This window comes from Maniola jurtina, chromosome 23, assembly GCF_905333055.1.
Source record: "Maniola jurtina chromosome 23, ilManJurt1.1, whole genome shotgun sequence".
Taxonomy (NCBI): Eukaryota; Metazoa; Arthropoda; class Insecta; order Lepidoptera; family Nymphalidae; genus Maniola; species Maniola jurtina.
In genome coordinates this window covers 2,517,562-2,540,298 of record NC_060051.1, presented here as the reverse complement: position 1 = coordinate 2,540,298, position 22,737 = coordinate 2,517,562, and the positions used below count along the sequence as shown (strand labels likewise).

Genomic DNA, 22,737 nt, shown 5'->3' with positions numbered 1-22,737 from the left:
TTATAACACCCCTCTTTTTGGGTCGGGGGTTAAAAAGAGGCTTCTATTTGATGCAACACAGGTTTGGACGAATTAAAAGGCTATCAAAAGATGCTTCCATTTAAATTTTTATAAAATTTTGCATGCCATTTCCAGAAAAGCAATACAACAAAACATTTATTTGATGCAAGGGCTAAGAAAAGGGGGCCTTTAAAATGTCGAAAGAAGGCGAATTTCCCCAAGGGTGCGCCACCCCCTTAATTATATCTTTAAATTTCTAAGTGCATTTTTAGAAAGGAGGGGTTTTATATAAAATGGCGTACATTTTGGGGTGCGAGGGTGTTTTTGGGGATCGAAATTAATAATGGATTTTCTAAGTTTTGGTGAATTTGCTTTATAGGCTTTAATTACTTTTTGATGAGTTTTTTAATTATGTATTTGTAATCTTTAAAATTATGTCTTTAAATAGTGATGTTATTAAATGATGCGTGATATTATGAGACATCACTTCGATCAGGTTATCAATTTTTGAAAAACATTTATAGTTTATTTTATGTTTGACTTAAAAGTTTTTAAAATGCAAAATGATTATTTTGCTAGGTTTTTAAGTAGATATAGGTACATAGGACATCTATAAATTGTATGAATGTGTAAAAGGAATAGGCGAAAAATAAAACCATAGAAAGATTTTGAAAGATTTAATACCTTCAATCAACTTACTTAACTTAAAAAATATAGGTAGATTATATTTTTTAACATACCTACAATAAGATAGAAAAACAAAACAAAAAGGAAAACAAAAGGAAAGAGAATCTTCTGACATTAATCAAATCGAAAGTACATTAAAAGCGTAGAAAGCGGAAAGCGGACCACCCTCATCTTAGCAATTTAAAACAGGGGATGCACATTTATTTCTTCTTTTCACCCTCCAAGGCGTCAATTTAAATCTGACCTACCCTTCTCACAAATTACCTTATAGTTAGCGATGTATAAGATAAATAAGAAGGGAGCCAGGGGTCTACCTTGAGTGGTGCCTGCTTAGGGTAGCATCCCCTAAAAAAGCCCCTTCTTAAATCGAGGGTGGTACATCACGGTAGGATTGTTTCTTATTATTATTACTTTTTTGTATTGGATTGTAGGTATTTTAACTGATTTTAAAAAATTACGTTTTTACGTTGAGTATTTATTAAGCGTCATTTTTAACTGTTAAAAATGTGTGTATAGCATTAAAACCATTGATTTTGAAAGAGCCACCCCTATTAAAACATACTGCGTTTTCAAGTATTTCAAGGATATTTCAACATCTTTAAAAATTTAATCTCCTTGAAAAAATATAACTCGCTAAAAACCTCGATGAACAAAATAATTTTTTGCGATCAGAAATTATTTCGGCTTTGACTTCAAATCAAATGGTGTCCAAAATCGTTGTTTTCCAAAAAAATCTTCATCAAATCTATCCTTCTTTTTAAAAATTTTGTAAAATGTGTAAAAATAATTTATATGTAGGTAATATCCAATTTCTACTGAGATTTTTCAAGGTGTTTGTTACCTTAGTAGCTACCTACTACCTACCAAGGTACCTATGTCCTTATGATTCAAAAAAATTAATAAAAATATTAATAACTAACTAACTAAATTAACTAAGTCAGGCTTATTTTTATTAACATTCATTTGACATTGAATTTAAAATCAATGAAAGATTTTTTTTTGACAATATTTTCAAGTCACCAAAGTCCATGCTTAACAAAAAATAGGCCTAATTCCAAATTCAAACGAAAATTTCAGAACGCAAGCCGCCATTATACGCCCGCGGAATTCGAATGACGAATTGCGGGAGGTTTTTCTTGTTTTAAAACCATCGCAACACGTACCGTTCTCAAACACATTGTCATGTAAAAATGACCCTTATTCCCTCATCAATAGAGTAATTGGTGTAGCTTAGGGGTGGTAAATAATGTTGGAAGATATCTCCCCGCTGTCTGTAGCATGGATTTATCGTCTTGCAAGGGGGACAGAGTAAAAATAAGAAAGGGATGTTTTTCCTGGGGGACGCAGGGTGGTTATTCAATTAAGGCGGGTGGCACGGGCGATTAATTATGCTTTCGAAATTATGGCTGTAAAAAAAGATGGAATCATCTTTTAACGGCGTGGTGGTGGAACTAAGTTTTCGTTTTGAAATTGGAATTTTCCATTTTTAATTTTATGAGTAGCTAAGGCCTCATTCGTATTCTAATAGAACAAATGTATTCCCAAGTATCTGATCACACGTCAACGCTTTTTTAACGCGCACTTTGTATGTTCAGCGCAACGCCGGGTTTTAACGCAAAGCTTTTTAACGCTCGTGCGAATTAGGGCCATACCGTAGTTTTTAATTTAAATTATTAATTAACAAAGATAAAGGTGAAGGAAAACATCGTGAGGAATCCTTCATGCCTCAGAGTTCTCCATAAAGTTTTCTAAGGTACGTGGAGTCTTCCAATCCACACTTTGTCAGCAGGGTGGAACTATTGGCTTACTCTTCTAATTTGGCGCGGAAATCCGTCCTTAGTAGTGGGCTGGCAATGTGCTTATCATGATGATGATAGGCCAATGCTATACTAAGTAGGTAAATACAGTCACTAGCCGCAGCCGAAGCCTCTAATCCAGAACCAGTCTCAAGACCTCTTTATTGAACTTTATTGAACCTAAAACCATCCTGCCTGCGAAGGAAATATTCGTATCGTAACTAATTAGTTTTTTTAGTATGTGAATTAAGTAAATATTGGAGAAATTACCGAAATAGGTAGCTACATCTCAGTGACCTTATTTTCAGGCCCTTTACATGAATCAAAGCGTACGTTGACCTACTCATCGCATATGTGAAGGTTAAACACTTGTGTGCAAACGATTAACGACTCTATTGAATTAAGATACAGTTTATTTCACAGTAGAGATGGTAATTATCGTAACTCTAATAAAGTTTGGCTAAGTTTTCTTGTTAAATTGTTAACTTTCTCAATTTGTTTTGATTATTGTCAATAGGAATATATTTTTGATGAAACTTATTTCTGCCTTTGATGGTTTTCTCAGTAATTTAGATAAGGATTTTATTTCAAATCTATTTAGTTATCTGCGTAGGTAATCCTATTGGCATCAATTTAATTTAATCTAAAACAACTTTATTGTAACAAAATTACAAAGACTAAAAATCACACTAATATTATAAAGGCGAAAGTTTGTATGTGTGTGTGTATGTTTGTTACTCCTTCACGCAAAAACCACTGGACGGATTTGGCTGTAATTCAGAATGGAGATAGATAATATCCTGGATTAGCACATAGACTACTTTTTATCCCGGAAAATTAAAGAGTTCCCACGGGATTTTGAAAAACCTAAATCCACGCGAACGAAGTCCTTATCACTAAAGTGATCTCTTCCCAGGTAATTCATACCAATCAATTTGTCATTTTTTTAATTTTTTTAATGTTAAGTACAAATAAACTAAGATAGGACATAAGTAAACAAATAACTTTTCAACAAGATTATTAATACTAGATAGTAGATAGTTAGGTATAGGTACGTAATTCATCCACGAAGATTTAGATTTTTAAAATCCCATGTGAACTCCATGGGAAGCTAATTTTTATTCTTAAAAATTAGCTTATATTCGTAGTATCTAATATACCTATATTTATGTGCCCAATTTCATCACAATTTATAATTCTATTACTAATTAATATTGCGCATTTCATTAAATTAAAAATAATTTTGTGTACCTACATGTGTTGCGTGTGGTCCTCCTTACAAGAGACCTATGTCCAGCAGTGGACGTCAATCGGCAGACAATGATGATAATGATAATGACCTACTATTATGGTGTCGACTTCGTATGGATTATGGTTTTAAGAATCCCATGGAAACTCTTGGATTTTCCGGTACAAAAAATAGCCTCCTTGGGATGCAAGCTATCTCTAGGTACCTACCTACTTATAGCAACTGATGGGCCTTGAAAGGCTCTACGGTCAATCTACACGAAAATAAATTATATATTCAGGTCTTAGGTAGGTAGGTACCTACGCGAAAAATCCGCAACCCCGAACTTCTAAACCTCAAATCGAAAAAAAATCCGTAGTAGCTACCCTCCGACCAATTAAAATTCGCATCGACCTACCCCCACCTTGAAGGTGCAGACTTTTATTCTGCCCGGTCCACCCCATTTTAAAAGGAGCCATCTTGGGACGCGGCCCAGGGGCCGGGGGACGGGTGGGGGGTGGGGGGTGGACCACTTTTCTCTCCAAGTGTTGTTTTAATTCCGGCAAATATCTTTTCGCGAATACCTCGGTGGAAGTTTTGATATAATTTCCTCTTATATTGTGATCACAAGGTTTTTTTTATTCGCTTTTATTTGCTTACTTTGGTTATGTTTGGTAGGTTGTTGGTAATGTATTTTTTACCGTTTCTCACCACAGCCGTATCATCATCAACATCGTAAACCAATAGGTAGACGCTGGCTCGTAGCTAACGGGCTCTTGGTCAAGGACTGCTCGAGACGCCTAAAAAGAAAATGCATACCTACTCGATCTTGTTACCGGATCCTACTTAGGCAGTGAAATATGAGTGCTGGCTTTAGGACCCAGCAGTCATAACATTTAGGAGGAGCAGCATAATTATCTAAAAGCCCTCGGATCAGTTCGATCACATCACATCAAGAAAAAGATCTGAATTCAGAATGCATTTACCTACTAACGGGTATTGCGTACCTAAGGCCGGCTTAAATCCAACTGCAAATATGTACCTACTTAAATATTTTCTTTTGAGGACAACAAACGCACAGGGAATTTGTTGCTTTCGAATTTACAAAATATATTAGCAAGTAAGTAATAGGTAGGTAAGTACCTACTTAATAATTAGGTACTTGCTAGGTTTTTATTATAATTTCGCTAGACGTTGTCTTAGAAAAATTAATTAATCCGTACAAAAGTGCCCTTAATTTGGACACAATCAAATTGTTGGAATCTCGAAAACTTTTGGTGATAAATAGATAGATAATATTAAAAGTTACCTATGTATATGCAAAACTTTTGTTAGTTTTTAATGTTTAGTTTTGTCACGAACGCAAAACGGTTTAGTAATTTTTGGTGGTGGCTTTTTGCACGGTGAATATTAAAATTTTAAAATCTGCACGTTCACAAAATTCCAAAAGGCAAGTTCATTACGGCGCGTCTCACGGCACCGAAGCTCGTAGATTTAGAATGAAGCCGACATTTGCATGGAAATTAAAATTTACCTGACCCCGTCCTGATAGTGGACTTAATCCCTTCTTTACTTTTACTCCGTCAAACTATTTTAAACAAACATTAATTAAAACTATTGAATTTTTACTTATTTCGGTACGGATTAATGTTTACAGGGTTAACCGGAATGAATTAGCTGAAGCGTGGTGTATTTTTGTATACCGCGTTGGCAAGAAACTTTTTAACCCACGACACAAAAAGGGGATTGTTATAAGTTTGACGTGTTTCTGTCTGTGGCATCGTAGCTCCTAAACGAATGAACCGACTTTAATTTAAGTAGTTTTTTTTTGTTTGAAAGGTGGCTTGATCGAGAGTGTTCTTAGCTATTAATCGAAGAAAATCGGTTCAGCCGTTTGAAAGTTGCTCTTTTCTAGTTTTCTTATAGAGGCTTTTGTGTCGGGGGTTTTTAAATTTTGAGTTATTTGAGATAGAAGTACTCATTTATATTATCATCGATACATACAATAATCTTTCTTTGTTTCAGATCACTCCACCTTTGCACTACAATCATCGCGAAACGTCACTCCGTAGTTAGTGAAAAGACTCCAAAATACTCTACAATCACTTTCAGTTTCTTTTTTGTAAAAAGTTTATTACAGTATCTAACTTAACATTATTTTTCTTTGTTTTTTAACTCCCTATCAGTTTATTACTAAGGTAACAAGTTACTTAATTATATTGATTAAAAAAAATCTACGTGAGTTGTACAAATTATTAAAAATTAGGTAACGCCCACAAACTCACCCATTCATCAAGATTTAGGATTAGATACTTAATGCCCACAAATTCATCTAGAATTTAGATTTTTGAAATTCCCGTGGGAACTCTTTCTTTTTCCGTTTTTGTTTCTAAAATCAGTTAAACAGATGGACTGTTAAAAGGTAACAGACAGACACACTTTCATATTTATAAATAGAGATATTTTTTCTTCACTTCCAAACAAAATTTTCCTTTTATACCTATTATGTTGGCAACATTTCAGTCGAATCATTCAAGTCATCAGTCTCTAACGTTCGTATCTAAAAGTAAATTTTTGCTACCTGCCTCCCCAAGATAAGTGTAATAAAAGTTTCCCTAATGTGAAAACTTGCTAATGCTATCGGCATACGTGATCTTGCCTTTTCGGGCTGGAGTCCTAACCAATGTTTTTCGACTTTAGACCGCAAAAACTATAATTGTCTCGAAATTGGATGGATTTAAAGTGTTACTATTTGTCTACGCGTTTAAATGAAATATGGGCCATTTTACAGGTGATCAACCCATCACCGGGCCACTACTGAGCACAGATCTCCTGTCAAAATGGAAGGGCTCAGGCCGTAATCCGCCACGCTGGCTCAGTGCAAATAGGTACACTTCACACACCTTTGAGAACATTATGGAGAACTCACAGGCGTGCAGGTTTCCTCATAATGTTGATATTTAATGTTAAAACGCAAAGACTCCAAAAAGTTAGAGGTGCATGCCCGGGATTCGAACCCCGATCTCCCGAAAAGAAGGGCGACGTCCTAACCACAGAACAATCGTGCGGTAAATGGGACCCGCACTGGTCCAAGTAGTTAGGGATCTATGTGAAAGGGTCGTCGTTGTCGGCATTTACCACGACATACAAGGTGTGTCTCTATTATGACCGATTCACACTAATTGCGTATGCAGCACATACACGTGACACGTGCGTAGTGACGCGCGTAAACCCGTAGACGTAACTGCACGTATTACGTCTACGTGAACGTTCACGCCACGCAAGCGGTATTCCATGTTTCATACAGTGTCATACATTACAACGCAATGGTACGCGCTACGTCTACGCTTACGCAGCCTGTGTGAACGAGCTCTTAACTTGTGGTCTATGACCGTTACGTGTTAAACTTAGATCCTACCTTCCTCCTGGATTGGAACCTGGAGAACCTATGCCAGCATTGGACTAAGTATGATTAGTATTAAGTAGTACCTATAGAGAAATAGGTGAATGTGCAATCGTTTTCCACATTTTCGACAACCAATAGTAGCGCTGAGGCAGCGAACCGTGTTCGAGGAATTCTTTAAGACATTATCCGTGGAGTTATTATCGACTTTCAGCTTTCGCAGCGTTTCTGTAGATCCGTTCCACATGATTCTTTGTTACGACTCACAATTCTAATTTTTATTGTCCTCGTATATTAACGCGTAATGGAATTAATGTTTTGGGAAACTAATTAAGTACCTTTAAATAGTATTTTTGTAAGTTTTTATTCCTGTTCATAAAATCTGCACTATTTAGATAGAACATAGACTCGTAATAAAATTTGTTTTATCTTCATATCTATACTAATAAATAAAATTGGAGTGTCTGTCTGTAATTTCGAAATAACTACCGCATATTAAGGTCATATGGTTATTTGAACGATACTATAACTGAATCACACGTTTTTAAAATTTTTGTCTGTCTGTCTGTCTGTCTGTTTGAAAAGGCTAATCTTGGAAACGGCTGAACCGATTTTGACAGGATTTTCACAGACAAGTAGAGAATTGACCAGGGAGTAACATAGGCTACTTTTTTAACCGACTTTCAAAAAGGGAGTTGTGTTTTTCTACCTATGTACACCGAAATCTCCGAGATTTCAGAACCGATTTGCGTCATTTCTTTTTTAATCGATAGAGGAACTTTGCGACATTGTTTCATAAAAAATTTGGAGTCCAACTCCTCAATCCTGATGCTGCAGGGGATCTGACCAATCCACGCGGGCGAAGCTGCGGGCATCAGCTAGTCATCAAATAAGAATATATTCAACTACATGCTTATATGCTTTGTAACTTTGTGAAGGTGTTTACGGTCAGTACGGACCTAATAGGTACAGAGTATAGACGTAGGTATATAGAACTTAGAAATCTACCTTCACCGAAATTGACAATAAGGATACAATACCTACGTGAGCAGACGAGTAACTAGATATAAGTACTAGGTGTTCCGAGATATATGTACAGGAGGTATAGAAACACAATCAGAACACTAAATATGATCGACGCTAAGTCCTAATTCGCACGAGCGTTCAAAAAGCGTTGAATATGGTAACGGAGTAATAAGAAAACGGATGTAGATAGTTTAGGTCCTACTAATCACACTTAATATTATAAAGGCGAAAGTTTTGTGTATGTGTGTGTATGTGTATGTTTGTTGCTCCTTAACGCAAAAACTACTAAACGAATTTGGCTGTTTGGAATGGAGATAGATAATAGGTATCCTGGATTGGCACATAAGCTACTATTTATCCCGGAAAATCAAAGAGTTCCCACGGGATTTCAAAAAACCTAAATCCACGCGGGCGAAGTCGCGAGCATCGGCTAGTATTAGGTATAAACGCGAAAGTTTGTATGTATGGATGTTTGTTATTCTTTCACTCAAAAACTGCTGGACGGATTTGGCTGAAATTTAGAATGGGGATAGATTGTACTCTGGATTAACACATAGGCTACTTTTGATCCTGGAAAATCGATGAGTTCCCATAGGATTTTTAAAAACTTATATCCACGGGGACGAAGTCGCGGGTCAGCTAGTAGGTACATAAAAAAGGTAAATAGATACTTACTAGGTGTAGAATAGAACAGAATAGATTTTTATTCAAATAAACTTTTACAAGTGCTTTTGAATCGTCAAATAATTTACCACTGGTTCGGAATGCTGTTCCTACCGAGAAGAACCAGCAAGAAACTCGGCGGTTGCTCTTTTCAATTGTTCAATTTACAATAATATTCTGTAATGTGTCTGTATTGTGTAAGTACTAGGTGTTTATAAATGTATAGAAGGTATAGAAACACAATCAGAACAAATGACCGAAGCTAAGCGACTACGGACGGGTTTACGACAATGCCTATAAGAAAACGGGCGTCGCGTTATAAAATTTGCATTCGGCTGGCGGCGGAGTGCAGGCGGGGGGCGGTTGCTTAGTATGGAGAGAGTCTATGGGACTAATTACCTTTTTTAGGGTTCCTTACCTCAAAAGAAAAAACGGAACCTTTTAGGATCACTTATCTGTCTGTCTGTCCGTCCATCGTGTCGGTCAAGAAAATCTATGCTTAGGGTACTTCCCGTTTACCTAGAATCATGAAATTTAGTAGGTAGGTCTTATAGAACAAGTGAAGGAAAAATCCAAATACCGTAAATTTGCGGTTACATGTAAAAACGGAAACCTTAAAAGATCACTTTGTTGTCGATGTGTCTTTCTATATGTCCGTCCATCGTGTCGGTCAAGAAAATCTATACTTAGGGTACTTCCCGTTGACCTAGAATCATGAAATTTGACAGGTACTTAGGTCTTATAGAGCAAGTAAAAGAAGAAATCAAAAAACTGTGAATTTATTCTTACGATATCCTATAACTACAAATCTGTTCAGGCATTTAGAAGTTATACTAGTGGAACAAAAACAGACATACAGTCAAAGGCCGTAAGTCATTTAGCACCTTAATGATCATATTCGCGTGGGACGCTTATGCACATGCGTTAGGTGTGTGTGGCGTGTTTATAGAACAAGGTCATAAATGCAACAGGTTTTTGATGCAATATTTCGCGGAATTGCTACTCGAATTCTGAGGCCGACCGTACGTAGTCTGCCTCCATAACGGTTTACCCAAGGAGGGGGGTGTCCGACCTCTCGGAGGCAAGAGGGGGGTTAACAGGAAAAAGGAGGGTAGGAAAATTTCCATTTTCTTACGTCTTTCCAGAGCCCGCTCTGCAGCAGTTTTTGATTAACGGACGGCAAGGGCGAAATTTCATTATATATTCATCCCCCCCCCCCCCGGCTTATTTACTTGGGGGGTATTGTTCGGAATATCGACGGAGATTCTTTTGTTTGAGATGTTTAAGATAACTTTGGGAGATGGCAACTTTCTTATTGTATTTTGGGAATATATTTTGTAAGAACATTTCGATTTAGGTATATTTCGTACTTATACCTTCTTAGGTTTTGTTGCTAATAGATTTTGTTCGTTGGTTCACAAAGGAACGAGAATTGAACTTTTGTGCATATATTTTGCACGGGTCAGTAATAATAATATTTATAGACTTACCTACGTTGAAATCTATAGAGAGCGCACTTTGACTTTCAGTTTATTTTTTATTTTATTTATTTATTGACGACCAAAACAGATTACAATAATAACTTTAACCTAATTCTTAAATTGCTACATTTTGACCTTATTGCAATCCTATATGGTCGCACAACATGACCATGGTTTTTAAGGCACGCTTAGTTATTACTTAATATTAATAAAGTAAATTTAATATAAACACTTAATACTCGATCTAAATAATAACCTAAGAATTCGATGAAATAACAATGTGAGCACCAATATTCTATTATTTTACTTAATTATCTTAACTACTTTTCTAACAAAATTATTAAATCTATGTTAAAACGAGACAGATATTTTATGCCAGCGGTATAGCGCTGTCTCGTTTTAACAGTGTCTTAAGTCTGAGAAAAGTCAAAGTGCACTCTATAGATCTCAGACTTAGACCCTGTAAGGGTCAGACCTTCGTACGTCCCCAACACAGGGAAGAACGTTCGGCGACTATGAAGTTTGGATCATGGTGGCTTTGGTAGATGATAGGTAACAAAGATATATAAAATCTTTCGTGAAAGTAGGTACAGGTAAAGTCATTTTTTTTAATATTTTCTTCGATATAGTATTAGGAATCACGTCATGCATTGCCAAACAGTATCGTGGCAACCCGAGACATAGGGTCGCGCCCTACACAGGGAAGAACATCAGCGACCAAGTGATCCAAAATTCATAATCGCTGATCGTTCCTCCCTTGTTGGGGACAATGCTCATAGAAACTTTCAGCTTTCATAAAATAACGAAGGTCTGGCCCTCACAGGCAACGTAGCAAGAAGTAAGCAGGTACCTATGGTTTTAGTGAAAACTGCCATAGCCCTTCCAGGTTAGCCCGCTTCCATCTTAGACTGCATCATCACTTACCACCAGGAGAGATTGCAATCAAGGGCTAAACTGTACCTACCTGAAAAAAAGTTATCTACCCATGTTTAGGTGTACAGGTGTTCTCACGATGTTTTCCTGCACCATAGCATATTATACCTATTTAACTAGAGGATGCCCGCGACTTCGTCCGCGTGGATTTAGGTTTTTAAAGATCCCGTGGGAACTGTTTGATTTTCGGGGTAAAAAGTTGCCTATGTCAATTACAGGGACGCAAGCATTTTGGTACCGAGGTAGGTACCTTTCATACAAATCGGTTAAGCGGATGGATTTTTGGGAATCCCGTGGGAACCCTTTGATTTTCCGGGATAAAAAATAGCCCATGTCCGTTCCCGGGATATAAGCTAACCCTGAACCAAATTTCGTCAGAATCGGTTAAACTGTTGGGCCGTGAAAAGGTAGCAGACAGACAGACAGACACACTTTTGCATTTATAATATTATAGTATAGTAGGTATGGATTGCTGAAAAAGAACTTAACTTTGAAAGGTTGGTAAGTACCTACCTTAAGTACCTACCTACCTACTTAGTTGTTAGAGGTGCGTGTCCGGGATTGAACACCGGACCCCCCGAATAAACTGATGCGAAGGTATGGTCAGGTATGAATAATTTTTCTTTCATGGTGATTCCAATAAGCCTGTCTCATTTTCTTATTAGCCCGGTAAGACTGGTTTGTACCTAGGTATAGGTACATACCTAATTGTCAGAAATGTCTAGGATTCTTACAGACTATATTTTTAATACCATTCATTTAAAAATAATCCTTCAATTTAGTTTTATTAAACACCAAAGAAATAGATAATTTAATTTAAAGGAGGTAATAAGTTTGTTAAAACCCTCAAGAACAATAAAAAAACAGCTAGGTATCTTTTATTAAAAGCGTATTTAAGCACTGGTAGGAAGGATTACATCGACCTAAGAATCAATATTGGTATGTATGAAAATTTTAATTTATTTTATTTTGTACCAGAAAGTTGAAACAATATAAATAAAAAGAAAGAAAAGTGGACAGGGAAGCACTTATCTCTATAAGAGATCTCTACCAGTGACCCTTGCTTGGCAGTGCGAGAGGCTGTAAAGTGACTAGTATAGAAACGCAGGTTACGTTACGCAAGGAAACACTGCGGTTGTCTGGTTCACGTTCGTCAACTAAACTTTCGCTTCGCGTCTCCTTTGCGTGCTAATGAAAGAACAATACTATCAAAATCACACTAATATTATAAAGGCGAAAGTTTGTATGTGTGTGTGTGTATGTGTATGTATGTGTGTGTGTGTGTGTGTGTGTGTGTGTGTATGTTTGTTACTCTTTCACGCAATAACTACTGAATGGATTTGGCTGAAATTTGGAATGGAGATAGATAATATCCTGGATTAGCACATAGGCTACTTTTTATCCCGGAAAATCAAAGAGTTCCTACGGGATTTTAAAAACCGAAATCCACGCGGGCGAAGCCGCGGCATCTTCTAGTAAAATATACCCATGCCCAAACACATTTATAGAATCAAGGCTGAAAATAGATCTAGTTTAAAAATTGGTACCCTACCTACGTAGATTGTTTATTAAAATAGCAAACCTATTGAAACCTCTAAAAAACCTAATTGGAAAACTTTGTATTCAAAGTGGCGTGCTATTCGACACTAGATGGCAGCACAAGTTGTTTTAAATTGTTATTTATTTTATGCCGTAATTACAATTTAACTTTTTATTATTTTAAGTAAATTATTAATTGTGTAGCTTCCTTTTATTAAAATTTGTACATTTAAACACATTTTATTTATTTTCCTATTTCAGCATTCATACAAAGAATGACAATAGATGGCGTTATCTAAGTTTTACGAGTTTCCCTAATTGCTGAAGAGATGGCAGCACTATAGCGTTAAATTCGTAAAATAATTCTTTGTAGAACTTCAATTATTTTGAAGTCCAAGTCTATTCGTTTGATTGTTTAAATAATTCTAGAGCCCTATGGTTCAAGATCCCTGTGTCACCAGACGTTACTTATTTTCTGTGAAACAAAATGTAATAAAATATGTGATAGAGCAGTGTTAGTGTACACTTTTAACGTAGGTAGGTAGAGGTACCTACCTACGCATATTTGCTAGCTTGTGAGCACGCCAATTTAAAGATATCAATTTCTAAAAACACCTAAAAACATTGCACACTTTTTTTAAAGCCTGAGTGATGGTTTTTATGTATATTATTTCCTGAATATCATAATATGAAACTAATGAAAATTTTTTTACTACGCATTAAGTTTGAAGTTACAAATTAATAATTTCACGGTGAGTTCTAACAACCTAACATAATGTCAATTTTTTTTTTTTATTTATTTATTTAATGTTAAGTATACCTACATGTACCAACTTCAAAAAATTGACTTGGATGCGACGGTTCTGCCCGCGAAATTCAAATTTTATTTGGTTTTTCGCAATTTGTTAACTAATACGACAAAGTAGGCTTATGGCATTCTAATTCCGACAGTGGCAGTATCATCTTCACAGGATTACATAAAAATCTGATCTTGAAAGTGTTCAGTTTAAGAAATTAATCAAGATATTGAGTTTGACATGAGTTACTCACAAATTAGTCGACACTATAACTAATTTCTTAAGGTGGAAGCGACGGGCCTGTCCGCGAAATTCAAATTTAATTTGGGTTTTCGCAATTTGTAAACTAATACGACAAAGTAGGCTTATGGCATTCTAATTCCGACAGTGGCAGTATCTTCTTCCAGGATTGCATAAAAATCTTAACTTGAAAGTGTTCAGTTTAAGATATTAATTCTAGTATCGACTAATTTGTGAGAATAGTCGATCCTAGAATTAATTTCTTAAACTGGACCCTTTCAAGTAAAGATTTTTATATAAACCTGTGAGGATGATACTGCCATTGGCGCAATTAAAATGCCATAAGCCTACTTTGTTGTATTAGTTTACAAATTGCGAAAAACCAAATAAAATTTTAATTTCGCGAGCAGACCCGTCTCATGCACCTTAAGTAGTAATCTTCCTCTCTACGTTGGTATGAAGAAAGCACCGTAATGCGTTACCTTACCAGGGCTCTCTCCGTCACTTGCTCCATACAATCGTAGTTCCAATTTCATTTGAATATTAAGCAACCAAAGTCCATGAAATTTTACAGACATATTCTAGAAACTATTATCTGTGTCTGTGGTGTTTTAGATTTTTCTAAAAATATGTATAGTTTTGAAATTACAGGGGCTCAAAGATTTGTATGTGAATTTTAAGACCGCGTACCTTTGAAACCGAATATTTTAACAGAAATCTGGAAAACCACAGGCATAGATATTAGTTTGAGAATATCTCTGCAAAATGTCATGGACTTGGTTGCTTAATATTCAAATGAAATTGGAACTACGTTTGTATGGAGCGAGTGACGGAGAGACCCCTCTTAAGTTTTGCACGAGTGACATAGAATAATAATTTCTTACTACGCAAAAAGTTTGCATTTACCGTACCGTTAACTAAATTAATAATTTCACGGTGAGTAATTCTAACATAAGGATGTTATTGCGTTTTTTATATGACTTCGCTAATTTCTTCCAACGTCATCGCTCTACGTGCCAGTACTATTTTAGTTATGATTAGGACAATTTTTATATATTTTTTAATCTACAGAATAGCTCCTGTTCATTTAAAGAGTAAAGTATTTTATTTTTATTTCCAAGTATTTATGACAGAAGTGTGACTAAATATTACTGTTTATTAGAGGATGCCCGCGACTTCATCCGCGTGGATGTAGGTTTTTGAAGATCCCGTGGGAAGTGTTTGGTTTTCCGGGATAAAAAGTTGTCTATGCCATTAACATAGACGCAAGCTACCTCGGTACCAAATTTCATACAAATCGGTTGAGCGGATGGGTCTTTAGGAATCCCGTGGGAACTCTTTGATTCGCCGGGATAAAAAGGTAGCCTACCTCCGTCCCCGGGATATAAGCTAACCCTGTACCTTTCATCAGAATCGATTAAACTGTTGGGCCGTCAAAAGGTAGCCGACAGACAGAAAGACAGACAGACACACTTTCGCATTTATAATATTAGTATGGACTTATCAAAGTGTGACTTAATAGGCAAAATAGTGTCAAGCTTACGGTGGATTTATGTTAGTCAAATCAAGTTAATAGTCCCTTTTTCCTTTAATTTTGCAGAATATGACCTCATTGTCATACCCATACACAATGTACCACACAGTCATAAAGATCCAAAGATACAAGTATGGCCATCGCTAAAAAAATTCAGGAGTAATAATGAAAAATTCAGGAGTAATAATGAAAAATTCAGGAGTAATGATGACCTCTTAAGGTTAGACATAGGTCATTATGACGAAGCCACAGAAATGATAGACATAGACAACTTTGATTATATCAACGACCGTGATAGTGAAGAAAGACAGGCGTTAAGCGTAGATGAGCATCTAGCGAGATATGGGCAGAATAGAATTGTGGGTGGTGTCGAAGTTGATAATTTTAATTTGTATCCGTATCATGCTGCTTATGGGACCAATTGTGGTGGTACTATCTTTGATAAGAAATGGGTGATCACGGCTGGACATTGTGGGTAAGCTTTGAGAATCATTAATCTATGGTCACTGATAAAACGTTTAAGAGGGCTCTCTCCGTCACTCGTTTCATACAATCGTAGTTCCAATTTCATTTGAATATTAAGCAACCAAAGTCCATGAAATTTTTCAGACATATTCTAGAAACTAATATCTATGTCTGTGGTTTTCCAGATTTCTGTCAAAATATTCGGTTTCAAAGTTACGCGGTCTTAAAAATTTTCATACAAATCTTTGAGCCCCTGTAATTTTAAAACTACATATTTTTAGAAAAATCTAAAACACCACAGACACAGATATTAGTTTCTAGAATATGTCTACAAAATTTCATGTACTTTGGTTGCTTAATATTCATATGAAATTGGAACTACGATTGTATGAAACGAGTCTGTTAATCTATGGTCACAGATAAAACGTTTAAGGGGCACGAGACGGGCCTGCCCGCGAAATTCAAATTTAATTTGGTTTTTCACAATTTGTAAACTAATTAGCTTTAGTATAGATTATTCTCACAAATTAGTCGATACTAAAGCTAATTTCTTAAACTGGACCTTTTCAAGTAAAGATTTTTATATAAACCTGTGAGGATGGACATTGTCGCCATTAAAATGCCATAAGCCTACGTTGTCGTATTAGTTTACAAATTGCTAAAAACCAAATTAAATTTGACTTTCGCGGGCAGGCCCGTCGCTTCCACCTTGAAACGTTACGACCCTTTATTGAGTTGTAGGCAGTGGCGTGCACAGGTTTGAATCCAGGGTAAGCAGTACTTAGATAGGTACCTACTTACTGGCAAGTCATAAAGGATAATGAGATTGAGCTTTTTCAACTTAGGGTATCTAATTATTTCTTGGGTAAGCAGTGCTCTTTCGCCTCTATGTTATGGAACGCTAAATCGCTTAGAGGTACGGCTTTGCCGATTCGGTGGTAATTAACCACGCACCAGACCAGAACAGGGACAATTTAGAAATAATAAATTCCCAAATTGAATCGAACCCGGGACCTTCCACTTTAAGACCACAACGCTCACCAATGTGCTAAGGAGGTCGTAAAATCTATTTAAATTTTAACCCCCGACCCAAAAAGAAGGGTGTTATAAGTTTGACGTGTGTATCTGTGTATCTGTATATCTGTATATCTGTATATCTGTATATCTGTGTATCTGTATATCTGTGTATCTGTCTGTGGCATCGTAGCTCCTAAACTAATGAACCGATTTTAATTTAGTTTTTTTTTTTGTTTGAAAGGTGGCTTGATCGAGAGTGTTCCTAGCTATTAATCCAAGAAAATCGGTTCAGCCGTTTCAAAGTTATCAGCTCTTTTCTAGTTACTGTAACCTTCACTTGTCGGGGTTGTTATAAATTTTTAATTTACACTTGTTTAGTAAGAAGGCGTACGTAAGAGTTGGCTCCAAATATTTGAACCAAGGCAAAAGAGTCCCCGTGAAGAAGAGCTTCATCCACCCTCTGTGGGCAGCCAGGGACAAGGCCCATCCTTTCGACTACGACTTCCAACTTCTTGAACTGGGCGAAGATTTGAAGTTCGATGACAACATCCAACCCATGAAACTGGCTCGTATAGAAGATATGGTGATTGGTAAAGTCATTACTGTCACGGGATGGGGGAACACTAGAGAAAACGTAAGTAGATAATTGATACCTCAGACTACAGTCCTTGTGGACTGATAGACCTAAGTACCGGACCTACACTGCTAGATATCAGGTCTCTTGTATAGACTTCCACATGCCATAGTCTTAAGTTACCTAGATTGAGATCTAGGTGACTTAAGACTACGCACTCGCACTTCGACTTTTCTTAGACTTATGTTTCAGTTAAAACGAGACAGATTTATGCCTGCGCTATAACGCTGTCTCGTTTTAACAGTGTATTAAGTCCGAGCTACACTAGCGGCACGCTATGATGGCCGGTTTGACACATTACAATAGTGATGTGGAATGTCAATTTATTCTCGAACAAAAAACAATTAAGTTTTGTTTTTGTACCTGATTAAATAGGTTTAATAAAACAAAAATGTATATGTTTATTTAATTTATTTGAACGAACTGAATATTTGAACGAAAATGAATATACATACTTTATATGCACACAAGAAACATATGAATACAAAAGATACCAAAAAAGGTGCCTTTTTGTTTTGCATTGAGCATTGACGCGAGTTTGCCGGAGGTAGTAGTTGTGCTAGCCAGCGATCCTATGTGACGATCGTATTAGATTCCATTTTTAAAAATTTATTGATATTTTTTTGCGATTTCAGAGGTTTGTCCACATAGTGAAAATTGTTCATATTCACAAGTACATTCACCCCTTAAATGGTGCAAACTGATTTTTCTACACTTGTATACATTTAAGAAATCAATTTAATAAATAAATTTTGAGTCCTAAACCTAAAACTACATTCGATAAAATTTATGAATCTCTGCACATCACTATCGTCAATAAAGTAATACAATTATTTCCTTCAAAGTCGTTATCAATTAATACGGAACTTCATGAGCGGACAAACGTCAAACCGGCCATCATAGCGTGCCGCTATTATAAGTCTAAGTGCGCACTATTGATCTCAGTCCTAGATCCAGAAGCTCTCTGTGTCTCGTATTACGTTCTACTTTTAGGGTTAGGGTGACCTAGAATCATAAAGTTTGGCAGGTTAGTAGGCCTTATAGCACAAGTAAAGGAAAAAATCCGAAAACCGTGAAATTATGGTTATATCACAAAAAATATTAAAATGTGTTCACGAAAAAATTAGTTTACTAAGTCACATATAGATGGCGCAGTCCGTTATTAAATTGCATTTAAAAGTGTCAGCTGTATACCTTTTATTATGGTATGGAACCCTTCGTGAACGAGTCTGACTCGCACTTGACCAGTTTTTTTTAGTACGTTTCGCTGTCTTTAGTTAATGCGATACGTGTTAAAATATGAAGTAGCAATATCTAGGCAGGTACAATCTAGGTACGTATCTAGCAGTGGCGTGCATAGCGTTTAAGGCTAAGGTAGGCATTGGTTAATTAATATCCATTCACGCGCAGATTATATACAGCTGTTTGGTAATTAGAATATAAAGACGACATGTACCCATGCTACTTTGATCTCGTAAATACAATGCTGAAGTATAATGACGAAATAAAATTATAAAAATTTCCATACAAAATTAAAAAAAAAAAAAATTATGTCAAAGTTTTCATGACCCTAACGTGCCCTAACTCACTGAGATCGTTGGCCATCTTTAGATAGGCCAAGGCCAACGATCTCAGTGACTTAGGGCACGTTAGGGGCATGAAAACTTGGACATTAAAAAAAATTAAAATTTTGTATGGAAATTTTCATAATTTTATTTCGTCATTTTACTTCAGCATTGTATTTATAAGATCAAAGTAGCATGGGTACGTGTCGTCTTTATATACTAATTACCAAACACCCTGTATATAAAGCCTTGAGCCATTTCAAAAAGGGTAAGCAGTGCTTGTATGCCTCTATGACTTGCTCGCCACTGGTATCTAGGCAGGTAATATCTAGGTAGGTACAGAATATTATTATTTAATTGAATAAAATTATACTAATTGATAAATAATCATCACCGTGTTCATACAAAGTATTTTGTCATTACGAATGGGACAGGTAGCTATAAAATTCGTAAAGTTAATTAAGTTTTGTTAAGTAGGTAGGTATGAAAATTGAAAACAATTGCCGATTTTTGTTACAGTTAATTAAAATTCTGTATTGAATAATAAATATACCCTGTGTATGGCATTATAGGTAGGTACAAACATTTTTGAATGCAGTTTTAATTTCCTTTAAAATCGATGCCATGGCTCCTTAGGCTAGACTTCCTTTATCTAATAGATACTTAGTTTTTTTGCCATGACTAGAATTTCCCAAAATTACATATTGTATTGTACGAAAAGCGATTAATGACGTCATAAGGCGTAAACGACAAACATAGGTAGGTACTTATTTCAATTCTTCAACAATATTTATTAAGTAGGTATGTTAAAAATTTAAAAATATTTGTCGTTTTCGCCTTGTGACGTCATTAATCACTTTTCGTACAGCGTGACGCTAATAATTAATTAATTATGTAAAAAATAAATAAAAAACACGATTTTTTAAAATTATTCTCTTTTATGATGAATTCTAGCCACATAAACTACCGTTAAACAAAACATCACATCATTTTATTAGTATCACAGTCCAAGACCCTATTTAAATCTAAGACCCTACTTAAGACCTCTAACTCGGTATGCGATTTGGCCTTTGCCTGTAAGCATACCGAGTATTATTCAATAAATCAATAAATAAATAAATAAATAAAGCCTTTATTGCTGAATTTACATAACAATTCAAATCTTGCGCCTTAGTTCCTTTGCGATGAACGCATCTTCTGACTCATAGGCCTCCTCCAGATTTTTGATGCAATTCTTTATCCTCCAGGGTCCATATTCTAGGGTTCTACGAGCCGTCCGTGTGCCGATCGTATCGAAAGAGAGTTGTCAGCAAGTACCCTTCCCTTACTTCAGAGGAGCCCTAACTCCCAGGATGTTTTGCGCAGGCTTCTCCGAGGGGATGAAGGATGCCTGTCAGGTGAGAGCGGATATTATTTAAAACTGGCTGATGCCCGCGACTTCGTCCGCGTGGATTTAGGTTTTTCTAAACCCGTGGGAGCTCTTTGATATCCCGGGATAAGAAGTAGCCTATATGCTAATCCAGGGTATAATCTATCTCCATTCCCCGCTTCTATCTTAGACTGCACCATCACTTACCACCAGGTAGCGTGGATTTAGGTTTTTCTAAACCCGTGGAAGCTATTTGATTTTCCGGAATAAAAAGTAGCCTACTTATATGCTTATCTAGGGTATAATCTATCTTCATTCCCCGCTTCTATCTTAGACTGCATCATCACTTACCACCAGGTAGCGTGGATTTAGGTTTTTCTAAACCCGTGGGAGCTCTTTGATTTCCCGGAATAAAAAGTAGCCTACTTATATGCTAATCTAGGGTATAATCTATCTCCATTCCCCGCTTCTATCTTCACTGCACCATCACTTGCCACCAGGTAAAATTGAAGTCAAGGGCTAGCTTGTATCTAAATAAAAATTAAAAAAAGACGACTTTTTTCTTACTAATTACCTGCTCATTACCTTCAATTAATATTTCATATTCAATGGAAAATATTATATTATGACATTACAGTGGACCCCGGTAATCCGACAAACGTTTTGCAGGACATTGTCGAACTATCGGATTTGTCGGATTATAGAATACTGCCTAAGACCCTCTATAGTCCGGAATTTTTTACAAAAGAGTATCTTGTAATCCGACAAATTACAGGTCTAATGACAAGATTCTATATGTTATACATACTCTGAAGTACAAATCATACTTTACTATGTATGTCGAATTTAGTAAATTCTATAATAATAGACATGTCGGATTACAGCTGGGGGTGCCGGATTAGACAGCGGCCGGATTACCGGGGGTCCACTGTATATATTATTATCATAATTAGATTTTTTCTTGCTTTTTACAGGGTGACTCAGGTGGTCCAGCAGTGGCCTACGATAGACTGCTGGGCATGGTATCGTTTGGCTACGGCTGCGCCACGCCTGGCTCCTACGGCGTCTACAGCAAAGTGGCCAAAGTCAGACCTTGGATAGAGAAAGTGACTGGTCTAACGTTAGATTAACTTGGAGATTAAAATAATATTTTCAGTTTAAATTTCCTTTACCTTCATGAAGAAATCTGGGGCAAATAGAGCAAGTGCCACACAGAAATGTTACACCAGAGCCTTAACAGGGCTCTCTCCGTTACTCGCTTCATACAATCGTAGTTCCAATTTCATTTGAATATTAAACAACCAAAGTCCATGAAATTTTGCAGCTATATTCCAGAAACTAATATCTGTGTCTGTGGTGTTTTAGATTTTTCTAAAAATATGTAGTTTTAAAATTACAGGGGCTCAAAGATTTGTATGTAAATTATTAAGACCGCATAACTTTGAAACCGAATATTTTAACAGAAATCGGGAAAACTACAGACATAGATATTAGTTTCTAGAATATGTCTGCAAAACTTCATGGACTTTAATTGCTTAATATTCAAATGAAATTGGAACTACGTTTGTATGAAGCGAGTGACGGAGAGACCCCTCTTAATATGATCTATCACCTAAGGATATGGTGGAAAATTTCAATGTGTGGGAGTCTTTTTTTAGGTTCCTGTACCTCAAAAGGAAAAAGGGATCATTATAGGATCACTTCCTTGTACGAGGATGTCTGTCTGTTGTGTCTGTCAAGATTCAAGAAACCTATAGTGTGTACCTACTCGGTTTTCGGCTTTTTCCACTTACGTGCGCTATAAGACCTAGCTACCTGCCTTTCATGATTCTAGGCCAAGAGAAGTACCCTATAAGTTCCTTGACAGGCAGACGACAAAGTGATTCTATAAGGGTTCCTTCTTTACTTTTTTTTAATTTATTTTCAAAAAAAAAAAGTAACAGTATTGGTTTCTTCGTGCTCATTAGCGCTTGACGGCTTGTCTGAGCACTGCATATTATCCTAAAAAGCAGTGCATATGCATAGGATCCCGTTTGTACCCTTCGGATTCAGATCCCTAAAAAGGTTGCCAAATAAAAGCAAAAATTAACACCCCAAGCGCTGAATAGGTACCTAAACTCAGCCAACAAAATTCAAGAGTGTTCGACATTTTCGAATGTTACGTAATCTTGCCGGAAGTCACCGGCAAAATTCCACCGCATTTGACACAAATGGGGATCCAATCCAGGGACCCACAGTATACCGGCTAGTAGAGATGGGCATTAATGCTACTTTTAAATCATATTCATTTTTTAGGGTTTCGTACCTCAAAAGGAAAAAAGGAACCCTTATAGAATCACTTCGTTGTCTGTCTTGTCGAT

At 36.4% G+C, this 22,737-nt stretch overlaps 1 protein-coding gene across 2 annotated transcripts; it reads left to right on the top strand.

Moving 5' to 3' along the window:
* The first annotated feature begins 14,758 nt into the window (after positions 1-14,758).
* On the top strand, positions 14,759-21,529 carry LOC123877457 (trypsin-7-like). Of its 2 annotated transcripts, XM_045924262.1 has the most exons (6): positions 14,759-14,887; positions 15,394-15,492; positions 15,535-15,802; positions 17,188-17,443; positions 20,256-20,405; positions 21,352-21,529. In XM_045924262.1, the coding sequence occupies exons 1-6, from the start codon at positions 14,770-14,772 to the stop codon at positions 21,505-21,507; spliced, it is 1,047 nt and encodes a 348-aa protein (XP_045780218.1). In that variant the 5' UTR covers positions 14,759-14,769; the 3' UTR covers positions 21,508-21,529. The 2 variants fall into 2 exon arrangements, with proteins under 2 accessions (XP_045780218.1, XP_045780217.1); XM_045924261.1 differs by having other exon boundaries at positions 15,394-15,802.
* Positions 21,530-22,737: the final 1,208 nt, after the last annotated feature.

Bases quoted from the DNA above. Each gene is read 5' to 3' on its own strand.
- LOC123877457 (XM_045924261.1), top strand. From the start codon at position 14,770: ATGACTTCGCTAATTTCTTCCAACGTCATCGCTCTACGTGCCAGTACT. The intron at 14,888-15,393 runs GTAAAGTATTTT...TTAATTTTGCAG, and splicing joins AGCTCCTGTTCATTTAAAGA to AATATGACCTCATTGTCATA. The intron at 20,406-21,351 runs GTGAGAGCGGAT...TGCTTTTTACAG, and splicing joins GGATGAAGGATGCCTGTCAG to GGTGACTCAGGTGGTCCAGC.